Below are 13,108 nucleotides of genomic sequence, written 5' to 3' on the forward strand. Positions count from 1 at the left end.
ACACATACACACAGAGGAAACTAAAACCAAAGTTTAATAAAACAATATATTCAACTATACATATAATGGTATTGTATGTACACACTGAATAGATGTGATATACTTATAATTTTTAATATTGATAACTTAAAAAAGAAACACTGGTCATGCAATCCACTTCATTGATTTCATAAATCACTAACACCACCCGCACCTGTACAAAGCACAATACTTATGTGGTCTGTGTTACTATTACATACAAAAGTCTATTCATTAATATAAAAACAAGGAAAATATTAAAAATGGACCATTCTTTTCTAAGCTATATAGAATTTTATAGTAAAAAAATTGAGGAAAAAATGAATGAGAGAAATAATAAAAGCTAGCATGACTACTAGTGGAAGCATAAAAATGTAATATCATACCATTACATGCTATAAGCAATGAATTGGGCAGGATGGCCTCCAACCAAACAGTAAGTTATATTTTACTGAATAATATAAAGGTTATGTAAAAAATTCTAAAGAATATAATTTATCATAACAATGTCATTAAAGTAGTCTATTATATATATATTTTTCCTTTTATTATATCTGATTTTTATCAATTTTCAACTTTCCCCAATAGGATTTTTACTGAGAAGAGGATGTATGATACTGTCACACAGTATTTTTCTTGTCCCTTTATTTTCATAACTACTTGAGACTACAAATTCAAATATATCACTTTTATTTTATGAGTTTATAAAATTTTGGAAATGGACTGGCCACAATACTACAAAGAAAAACTTGTAAAGAAAGTGTCATTTGTTGAAGAAAACACTTACCGGATAAATAGAAAATAAAAGCATTCTCCCTCACAATGATGTTGTTTATTTTCAGTATTAGCACTTCACATATGACAGCAAATTTTATTTTGCAAAAATGTTTAAAGGCTTATATTTAGCCTTTACTGAATATTCTCTCTGAAGCTTATTTATAGCTAAGAGTTAAAAATACCTATATTCATGTAAATCAGTTCACCACTCCCATATTGGTTAAATACATAAGAATGGCTTGGCAGAATAACATTACTGTGTATTAACCATGACTTTTTTCCTTAGAAGACTTTCATTTACATATTTGTTTACACATACTGAGGAATATGCATAGACAGAAGGAAGACAGAAATGTATATACACATCTCCATTAAACCACATCTACAAAAGTTAGTATAGGTTGGAAACTAAAAACACCAAGGTTTGTAAGACAAAGAAATAAAAAAATTACACTTTTGCCTACATCTGTACTTTAAAGGAAAGCACACTGTGAAAAAGTCATTAAAAGTATACACCTTGTAGTTTCTAGAAATTCGGCCATTCTCTCAAGGAATGACACTGAAGAAAAAAATGAAACAGAAGAACTTGTGACAATGTTGAAACATTACCTGAAATTCCGGCACAGCAGGTGACTTTGTGACAGTTTTCCTCTTCTTTGTGATTGCTTTTTTAGATATGGATTTTTTTCCTTTCAAGATTAAAAGAGAAAGACTTCATAATGCTGTTTACAGCACCTCATTAACAGAAACCAAATTACATAGAGCCTTGAAAGTTAAACAGTAACTAACAGATGGTTGCTAGTAAGTCAAACGAAAATAATGAATCAAACAAGCCTCAGTGAAAGCAAATATTAAACTGTAACCACCGTAACAGACACATAACCCTGCCTCTTTATGTAAGAACCAGAACTACTACACTGTTCAAGGTGATATAAAAACATTAGAGTTTATTAAGAGGAGTAGGCATGAAAGCCACAAACAAAACTACTGCTCAATTAAAATCTACATTCACAACTTACAAGAGACTGAAAAGAGCCTTACCTTAACAATGACTTCTGCAGTCAGGAATCTGGGTAAGCATTTTATCTAAAGATTATGGACTTCTCAATCAAAAGCGGAAACCCCTTAGTAACATAAGGACGCCTGCCTTCCTTTAGCTCTGTATTTGTTTAGTGAGTTGCTTTGGGCAGTATTTGATACCCAGGTTTTTAGAAAGGGTAATTAATATATTCCTTTAATGTTCAATTAGTACTTTGGGCACTCAGAAATCATGAGGGAAATTAAACCTCATTCTTAAGGAATCAAACTTCTAGAATACACCTGATATATATCTACTTCTTTGCATTTAATGTCATAAAGTAAAACATACATAAATGCACTTTTGGCAAGGAACATGCTAAAATTTTTCCTTATTTTGTTTTAATGTTGAGGATCTCACACTGTAACCAAGGCTGCTTGGGCTCAACCTCACAAAATTTCTCTTCCCACAGGCCCCAAGAACTGGTATTACATGTGTGAACTATCACATTTTGCTCTCATGTGGAATTATCAAATAATAAATTTATTTAATTGTAGGCTGGAGAAATAGCTCCAGGGTTCTAAAAGCACTGGCTGCTCTTCCAGAGGACTTAGGTTCCATTTCTAGCAACCACAGATGGAGGCTTACAACTCTAGTTTCATGAGATCATTTTCTTCTGGCCTTCACAGGCTCTGCATGCACATGGTGTACAGACACATATAAAGGCAAAACATGCATATACAGAATAAAATATGAAAAATGAACATATTTACTTAATTTTCAACAAATTATATACATAGTGCACTAGTTTATGAGTAAGGAATTATTAAATGGAGATCATTTCTTCTAGAAGCTCACAATTTCTAAGAGTATGAAAATATTTCTGTTAATATTTCGATGTGTGCTGGAGATGAAATCCAAAGCCTTGGGCAAGTTAGGCAAGTGCTCTGCCTCAGAGCTGCATCTGCAGTCCTCTGTTAATTTTGATTCACAGTTATTTCTAGGCTAAAATCAACTTAACATTAACTTTTTCAGAAGAGAAAATAAATAAAATTACATAATTCTAATAATCTTCCCTAAACAATTTTTTAAATTGATAAGATTTCACATGAAAGATGTTAATTTTGTAGCAATATTTTACTAAGCCCAACTAAAACAATTTCTAATTATAATAAAATTGTTATTTTCTGTATTCCCTTTCAATGAAATCACAAAATTATAATTGGATAATTCCTAACATCTGACTAAAAATGTATGTATACTATGAATAACTATGTGAATTTTGAGGTGCTTACGTTCATACAGATTTCAGTGTTTGGTTTAAATAAGCATCAATCTGCTGTTACTTAACTCTTACTTCAATTAAATGAGTATATAATTACCCAACATACATTTCCTTTCTCATCACCATTACTTGCTTCTGTGCTTACACTGTCACCTATGATAGCACTAAATCTAGGAAACTAGAGAAGCGAGTGAGCTGTTAAATGAGCAATATTCAAGCAGAAATGACTCAATTCTTAGTGTCTGTAAAATATAGCTAGCTCAAGGAGTCTTCGAAATCTGAATGCCAGGATGCCTTTTCTACTTATCATTGTAAAGTTCTTTAGGTATATTTTTATGTGTATGAGCTGTTTGCCTGCATGTATATGTATTGTATGTGTGCCCAAGGAGATAGGAAGAGGCTATTGAATACCCTGAACTGGTGTTCTGGAACACCAAGTCACTGGGGAGGTCTCAGATCTTATGAAGAAACAAGTATTTTTAACTGCTGAGCCATCTCACCATTATTATTTTTATTTTTTAGACAGTACGTAGGACGGAAAAGATTTTCTAAGTAAATCTGCCTTACATTTTATGGGACGCCTTTTAAAAGACAATTTGAACAAAAGAAAACTATCCCCAATCCTGTTCTAACAGGATTTATTTAGATACTGTTTCCTGTATCCTAGGCTACCCTAGATCTTTAGAGTCGAAGATGGTCTTGAATTTTTGATCCTGCCTCCAATAGCTGAGTAATAAGCATGTTCCATTACTTTAAAAATAGGTATTTATTTAGTGTGCATGTATATCCATGTATGTGGGTAGTCATGTGTCACGGCACACTTGTGGAGGACAGAGGGCAACTAGTGGGAGTATGTTCCCTCCTTCTTCTATGTGGGTTGAGGGGATCAACTCAGAATGTCTAGCTTGGAGGCAGGCTGTTAAACCTGTTCTTCTTGCAGGTCCCAAAACCACTTTTTTTTTTTTTTTTTTTTTGCCATATAGTCCCAACTGTCCTCAAACTCATGGTAATTCTACAATCTGTTTCCTTACTGTTGGGAGTATGCATGTGTACTACAATGCCATTTGTACCATGCTTGGGAATCATGCGTGGGCTACATTCATGCTGGGCAAGCACTTTACACCAACTGAGCCTCATCTCCAGTTCCTCCAATTACAGACACCTTTAAGAATCAAATGCAAGCCGGGCGGTGGTGGCGCACACCTTTAATCCCAGCACTCGGGAGGCAGAGGCAGGAGGATCTCTGAGTTCGAGGCCAGCCTGGTCTACAAGAGCTAGTTCCAGGACAGGCTCTAGAAACTACAGGGAAATCCTGTCTCAAAAAACCAAAAAAAAAAAAAAAAAAAAAAAAAAGAATCAAATGCAAATGTTGTCTCATAGTCTTTTAAACTTAGGCAGTAAATTCCCAATAAATTTTAGCAGCCACTCTTATGTCAATGAATTTAGGAAATTTACGTGGTTATGACCTTCAACAATCATTAGGATGATTAAATGCTATTAAGTTTCTTGTCTTACTGATGCATCAGTAGTCATGTGGGGGCTTTAAGATTGAGTTCTAGAACCAAGTTATGTGGACTCGGATATCTGCTACAGCCACCTACTAGCAACATGACCTTAGCATGTAGGTCGGTAAACAGCTTTGTAGTGGCATGTTATATGTATTTTGATAAATAAAACTTGCCTGAAGACCAGAGGCAAAGCCAAAGTCATTAGAGGTCAGGTAATGTGACAGATCCCAGGATTTGGGAGACAGAGGCAGGTGGTTTCTCTGTGATTTCAAAGCCACCGTTGGCTACATAAGATCAAGGCAGAAACAAATCCAGGCGGTGGTGGCTCACACCTTTAATTCCAGCACTACAAGGAATATAAAATGGGAGTAGAGAGAGATGCTTAGTCTGTTTTAGTTTATGGTCACCCAGTCTTGGTAGAGGTAAGACTTTTCTAGGGGCTTGGCTGCTGTGCTTTTCTGTTTTGGTTTGAACCCCAATATTTGTCTCTGGGTTTTTATCCGTGTGCTACATAGCTTGTGAAAATTGGTTCTCTCGGTCCACAGTATAGGTTCTGGGGACTGAACTCAGGCTATCAGGCTTGGGAGCAAGTATCTTTAATTAATATGATGTACCATCTCACTAGGCCCTGCTCCCCCCCCCCATTGTTTTTTCTTCATAGCTTTTGTTTCTCTCTCTCTCTCTCTCTTTGGCTTTTCGAGACAGGGTTTCGCTGTGTTGCAGAATCATTTTTGTTCTTATATCCATGTTTCTTGATGTTGTTGTTGTTGTTATTATTATTATTATTTTACAGTAAGTCCACTGATGTGACACCCATCAGGGCATCATACCAAATGTTTTCCCCACTGATGATAGAAAATATATTACTTACGATACACAATGCACAGCTTCCAAGAAGTGATCCTCAAATACTAGAATCCCACTTTTCACCAGAAATTGTGATAGTGTAGTGGTAGGGAAAAAGAGAGGCAAGTCACATCTTAACTATTATGTGCATCTATTTCACTCCATTTGGTGTGGTGAAGACCACACCAAAATGATTTTAAGTAATTAATACTTTTTTCTTCAGTACTGGGAATTGAACCTAAGAGTACCATGTTTTCTTGAACAATACTCTATCACTGGGTTCTATGTCCAACTGTTTTTTTTTTTTATTTTGAGATAGGGTCTTGGTAAATTGTACAGGTTGTTTTTGAACTTGAGATCCTCTGGCCTCAGCCTCTGTAGCACCTGGGATTATAGGTGGGTATGATCATTCCTGATTTAATTTATACTATTTACCATAGACATAAAAGGACTAATGTTTATAGTGGTAATAAGAGGACTAGTATTTACTGGAATATTGTCATATAATATATGGCATATACTTACTAAAATGATTTTATATAAATGATTTTATTTTTATTTTTCTTTTTTTTTTGGTTTTTCGAGACAGGGTTTCTCTGTGGCTTTAGAGCCTGTCCTGGAACTAGCTCTTGTAGACCAGGCTGGTCTCGAACTCACAGAGATCCGCCTGCCTCTGCCTCCCAAGTGCTGGGATTAAAGGCGTGCGCCACCACCGCCCGGCTATGATTTTATTTTTCAAAACTGTTGAAACCAATATTTTACTAGAGATGCTAGAGGTTAACTAAAGATCAAAAGGATCAAGGATCAGTTAACTTACTCAAGTGCCAGTAAGTAAGCACCACACCCAGGGATTCTAACTTCAAAGTCCAAGTTCCTCCATTACATAATTCTATTTCACAAAAATCAGTTACCATTTGTTGATTCTATGAAGCAAGTGACGAGCATGATAGGTTTTAGGAATTTGCTACTCTATCTTGATAGCAAATTAGCAAACTAGAGTCTATATTAGCTCATTTATACTAATGAACAGACTATAAACAGAAATCAAAGGAGGCTTTATCGCTGCTATGTACTGGAGCAGATATTATCAGCTACATTTTCCTCACTTCAATTCTGTGTTGTTTCCTTTCAGATTTACACAGGGATGAAATATGCTTATGATTGACTTCAGAGTAATCATTTTTTTAAACCAGAATTAAAAGATTTGCACATTCACTGTTACTTAACACCTTGTGCAACTTCAAAACATAGTCTGGATATTTGTTTTCTCCTTGTTTGTTAAATTTCAAGCCTTTAAAATTAAACACTTTTTAAAAGAAGCATAGGTTAGTACAAAACCACACAGCTGTTATTTGGGTTTATTTGGAGAAGCTAACAGTGAAGTACGGACACCTAGAGCTACAACTGAAAACAGTCCTTTTCTTTCAGGGAAAAGCCGTCCTCACTCACTGAGCAGGCAGCTTGGCAAGGGATCCATAAACAGCCGTGAGGAGAGGGCACTGGGCTGGCTGGCCAGGTAAGGCAGATCAACTCTGGCTGACTAATGGAATAAAAGAAGGCACAGCCAGATCACCTTCATATTCCAGTTATTTGGTAATTTGCTTTTGTTTCAGGACAAGACATATACTAACTGCCACCAGTAGGGCATTCTCATGGCTTGAGCATACTCAAGGCTTTTATTCCCAGAGCCCCAAATCACCTGGCCCCATAAAACCAACCATAATCCAGACCTAAGATTGTGTGTGAATCCAAAGTCCTTTTAAAATACAAAGCAGACTATAAAAAATGATGTTTTAATCTCACACCACTGACTTTAAAACACTGTTATGTACAAAAAGTTAATTTGTGCCTGGGAAAATGTAAAAGAATATCTTAATAATTCTAATAATAAAACTTAGCAATTAATGCTACAATAGTATACTTAATGAAGCTTTCTAAAACACCATGCACAGAACAGCTTAAGAAACTCATATTCTACCTAAGATGAAATTATAACTAAAAAGTATATTATCCTCTAACCAAAGCACAAATGCCTCCTTCGTCTTTATAATTTGGAGCTGGAAATTTGAGTTCTCTTTCCTTCATCCTGATCCTTATCTATAATCCCATTCTTCATCTGTTTTCCTATGTCTGGTTTCATCCCTTAGCCCACTGGGCTACTCAATGATTTCAACAATCTTTTCTGGCTCTAACTTTCTCATGGTTTTAAATTCTCCCAACATATGCATTATCTCCTCAATTTTTGCAGTTTAGGAATATTATTATGTGAATGGGTGAAAGGCCTAAGGTACTGTTAAAGTGAAAAATCCAAGGGCACTGTATGATATTAAATAGAGGATCTGGGAAGCCACAGAAATGGAGTTCACTTGTGTCTTATTTACCACATAAACATGTCTTAAACTAATATTTAGTCTATAGGACTTCTGAACTCCTCTAAGTAAACAACTTGATCTTAATTAAACAACTGATTTTTCATATTGTTCTCCTTGCTTATGAGAAATGTTCTTGTCATGATGGGCAATTCTTTTACCTAGTCATACAACACGGTAACTCTTGAACATCCAGTATCTTTCTCTTTAACTTAGTGTTAAATGAATATTAGTTCTGGGGGGGGCAGTAGAAGGAACTGAAAAATAAATAGAAGTTAAGTGCCAAGGTCTGCTACTTCTTGTACACCTCTCTTAATAGGGAACACTTTTTTTTCCGCCAATGTAATAGAAAAGTTACATGGCATGCATATTTGTGTTTAATTTTCTCCTCAGTCATCTTCCAGCTTTTCATTTAAACTCTATCAGCTTCTTTCCATGGCTATTTAGGGCACCCGAATTATCTTTCAAGATTTTTTTCCTTGAATTCCACAATTTATTAGCTATGTAACATTAGATAAGTAAATAGATCTTGTTTCTCATTTTAAAGAATATCTATAAAATCTTGGTCCTGGAGAGATGATTCAGGAGTTAAAAGCAGTTGCTATTCTTGTGGAAGACCAGGGTTTAATTCCCAGTACCCACATATTAGCTCACAACCACCTCCAACTCCATTTCAAGTGGATCCAATACTTCTTCTGGCCTCATCCAGCACAGGCACCCAAGTGATGTACATATACAAACGAAGGCAAAACACTTACATACATAAAATAAAAATAACTCCTCAAAAACATATAATAAATAAACAAATAAGTAAATAAGTATAAGACTAACAGTAGTTATCCATTTTTAGAGTTTTATCATTAAATAAAATAATATGTACACAGGCTAACATTTAGTGTTAGATGAGTATTAATTCTCCTGAGGAAAAAAACACAAGGGACAAGATGTAACTTAGTGGATGAACACATGCCTGGCAGCATGAAGACCTGGATTTCTTTTCTAGCACTGCACAGTACTAAAAATAAAAATAAACTGACAAGATGTACAGTGAATTCTTTCACTCTCACATAATCTTGCAGTCTCTAGTTGGTACTCTAAAAATATTTTCCACGAAGACACATAAAGTTAGATTCTAGATGCTATCAATATAGAATTCTACAAACTTTTCACAAATATAGCCTTATAAGTAACCAAATATTACGAATTATGTTATTTCTGTTATTTTCTATAAACTGCTTTTCATATATCAGACACATCTCATATACAGCTCATTCATTTGCTCTTGGGATCATGATCCAATTATTTAAGCTGGCATCATACGCCTAGAAAAAGGTCTCTCCCAAATGGCATACTCTTGAAAAGATTCGAACACCTCAACTTTTACTTCAAAGATTTTTTTTTTTTTTTTTTTTTTTTTGGTTTTTCGAGACAGGGTTTCTCTGTGGCTTTGGAGCCTGTCCTGGAACTAGCCCTTGTAGACCAGGCACTTCAAAGATTTTTATTGTGCTTTTTTTAAAAAAAATCACTTAATTATAAATATGCTTTACTTATGATATTAATCACTGCTTACATATTCAAGCCTAATTATTCTTCAAAGTTCTTCACTCTTTATGAAACCTTCCCTTGGCACACACTGAGTTTTCCGTTTGCTTCCTCTTTTTGTTGTGTGGTCTTATTAAATTGAGAAGGCTATTTATCAAATTTTTTTAAGATTTATATATTCTTATAAGTGTTTGTTTGCATGCATGTATGTGCACCACATGTATGCCTGTAGCCAGCAGGGGCCAAAAGAGTGTCAGATCCCCTGGAAGAAGAGTTACAGATGGCTATGAGCCCCTTGTGAGAGCTAGGGACTGAACTCAGGTCCTCTGAAAGAGCAGCAAATGCTCTCAATAGCTGAGCCACCTCCACAGATTCATATTTATTAGTTTTGAACTTGATTTTCCCTTTCTTTTTTAATTAGTCAGGCATGCCTTTAATTCTAGTACTCGTAAGGCAAAGGTAGGTGGATCCCTTTGAGCTCAAGGTTTGCCTGGTCCTATATATAGAGTTCCAGGCTAGCCAGAGCTACACAGTAAGACCCTGTCTCTAAAGCAAAAAAATTACACACACACTTTTTTTGGTTTTTTTTGAGAGACAGAGAGAGACACACACACACACACACACACACACACACACAGAGAGACAGAGAGAGAGAGAGAGAGAGAGAGAGAGAGAGAGAGAGAGAGAGAGAGAGAGTGTGAGTTTAGGTCAAAGGACAACTTGTAGGAGTTGCTTCTTTTTTTTCTACCCTAGGGGTCCCAGGAATGACCTCAGACCATCAAGCCTGGCAGCAAGAGCCTTTCTTTACTCAACTTGGCCATCTTGATGACCATAGTTTCTTAGGGATTAGGGAAGAGCTGTAGCTGAGAAAGTGTAGAGTGGAAATGATGTACATATTTTATACATAATCATGTATTAGATTCTCAGAAAATAATAAAATACCCAAACTGACCTTCCCCTGTAATAAGATTGGTGAACACCCCAACTATCATAACAAAGCCTTCATCCAATTACGGATGGAACAAGATGCAGAGATCAAGAGCTCTAGGTGTCCAGTCAAAAAGAGGGAGGAAGAATATATGAGCAAGGGATGTGAGGATCAAGATGGAGAAATCTACAGATAGCTAAATTAAGCTCATAGAAAATCATGAACTCTAGACTGACAGTTATGGAGTCTCCATGGGATTGAACTAGGCCCTCAATATGGGGGAGACAGTGATGAAGCTTGGACTATCTGAAGGGCCCCTGGCAGTAGGACCAGGATCTAGCCCTGGTGCATGAGCTGGTTCAATGGAGCCCATTCCTTATTGTGGGATACCATGCTCAGCCTTGATGCAGTGGGAAGGGACCTGGTCCTGCTCCAACTTAATGTGCCAGACTTTGTTGACTTTTTATGTGAGCCCTTACCCACTGGGAGGAGTAGATGGGAGATGGGCTGGAGGGGGAAATGTGGGGGGGAAGGAGGAGGGGTGAGAAGGAGAACTGTAAAATAAAATTTTTTAAAAAATCAAATTAAAAAAGAAAATGCAAATAAAAAAGAATTATTTTTAGTCTATTCTCAGTTAATCTCACTAGCTCACCTTTAATGACAAGGGTAAAAGGCATAAATGACTAAAAAAATGAAACCACAATCTATAAAACAGAAATAAAACCCAAGTCTAAAAGGCAAGCAAAATGCTTAAAAGTTACAAAACTAGATCACAGTGCACTAAAATTATCAAATCATTCAAATTGATTTACCTTTGTACCTTCTAATTATCATCTCCCATCACAATTAACTAAAATTCAGAAATACCTAAAAATTTAAAGCCTGTACCACTGTGGACTAGATAACTACATGAAGAATTTAGTCCACTCTAGTGTAAGTTCATAAATCAGTCATGGGTGACATCATTTACCCCAGGGTATGCTCTATAAAGCACATGAGCTAACCATTGCTTGAAAAGTTGTTTTAAAGTAAACTTAAAGAGAATAAATACTATATTAATCAAAACAAAGTTTTCATTCCTTTGAAGTCGTCCAGAATTCTTAATACATGGGCCCCAAATCATTTATCTAAAATTTTAAGTTGAAAAGGCTCTGAAAACTAAATATGCTTAACAAATTCAGCACTGAACTGTTATAAGATTCCAAAAACAACTTCATTTCCTCTGCTCTAGTCACCCACAAGCTCTACTAGCAATGCTATTTAGTAAGTACTAGATATATCATAATATTCCTTTAAAATCTGAAGAGTTCGCCGGGCAGTGGTGGCGCACGCCTTTAATCCCAGCACTCGGGAGGCAGAGGCAGGCGGATCTCTGTGAGTTCGAGACCAGCCTGGTCTACAAGAGCTAGTTCCAGGACAGGCTCCAAAGCCACAGAGAAACCCTGTCTCAAAAAACCAAAAAAAAAAAAAAAAAAAAAAAAAAAAAAAATCTAAAGAGTTCCAAATTTCAAAACAAATGTGGTAGGAGTTTCCCAGAATGCTCCATGAACTTATACTAAGACATAGTAAGAGGAAACCTTTTCAAACTATGACTACAGAGCTCAATTTCTAAAAAATATAAAAAGGAAGTACTGCACTCAAACATGATGGAAACTCAACTTTTAAAAGACCCTGCTCGCTCAAAACCTAATAAAAATTTACAGAACAAGTGGTCTGAAACCAAGGTTTTACCTTATAGCATCTGATGCAATATCATTACATCTAAGGTTGTGATACCTGAAAGCAAGAGAATGAAGACCACCACACGGTCTTTGTCAACTTTCACTCCACAGGCTTATTTCTGAAAGTTACTTTAAAAAGTTAGGTCAATATGGATCACTTTGGAAGTTTTAGTCAAACAAGCGAGGCCTGGTTTTGGTAGGAAACATTACACTTCTACTTTAAAAACATATTCATTGTGTGTTATCTAACTCCCCCCCCCCACACACACACACCATGTGTACACACACCATGTGTGTACTTGTTAGAACTCAGGTCATCAGGCTTGGTGGCAAGAGCTTTTACTTGCTCAATCATCTCTCTGGCCCTATTTAATGATTTAAGCAACTAAAAACTCACTCCCTCATTTGACGACTCAGTAGTAAATTTCTGCCAATTTCATTAACTATGCTGTTGTTGGAAGACATGAAAATGGAACCCACAATGATGACTGGAACCACAACTCATTTTAGTAAGCAATTCTTATTTTTAGTTCCATCAAGCAATTTTTTTATAAAGGCTAATAAAACTGACCATATGTTTTTTGTCTCACCTATCCTGTGGTAAATGAGGCATAAACTGATCAAGAAACAGGAAAAGCAGAAGCAACAGAATCCCAAAAAAATAGAAGAAAAAAGAAAAGAAAAAGAAAAAGGAATGGGGACAATGAACCAGCACAGAACTTTTGTTGTTCAACCAGGCTGCTGACAAGTATATAGGGTATTTAAATTGGGAAAAAAACACACTTAAAAATTCTTTTTGAGTTTCTCTGCCTAACAGCTCTGAGTATCTTAGAACTTGCTTTGTAGACCAGGCTTACCTAGAAATCACAGGGACCTGCCTGCCTCTACCTCCCCTAGTGCTAGGATTAAAGGTGTGAGCCACCACTGCTGGCTTACAAACCCTTTTATAAGTATATGCTTTATATCTGGTATTTGATTAGTTGACATAATTGCTAGGTTCAGTTTTTTAGATATGAAAATATATACTGAAAACAAGTACTAAAAATATGTAATATGGAGAGTAAGTTCAGACCCAGTAAATAATCCTATTTCTCTA

General features: G+C 35.9%; 1 protein-coding gene across 1 annotated transcript in view; it reads right to left on the reverse strand.

Annotated features, from left to right (window-relative positions):
- Window positions 1-13,108, reverse strand: part of Kiaa2026 (KIAA2026 ortholog) — a 78,669-nt gene that overhangs the window by 26,267 nt on the left and 39,294 nt on the right. The window contains exon 4 of the mRNA XM_042054592.1: window positions 1,405-1,484. Within this exon, the coding sequence (XP_041910526.1) occupies window positions 1,405-1,484 (80 nt within the window). The remainder of the gene's footprint in view (window positions 1-1,404; window positions 1,485-13,108) is intronic.

Source organism: Arvicola amphibius, chromosome 1 (genome assembly GCF_903992535.2).
Source record: "Arvicola amphibius chromosome 1, mArvAmp1.2, whole genome shotgun sequence".
In the NCBI taxonomy this organism is placed as follows: Eukaryota; Metazoa; Chordata; class Mammalia; order Rodentia; family Cricetidae; genus Arvicola; species Arvicola amphibius.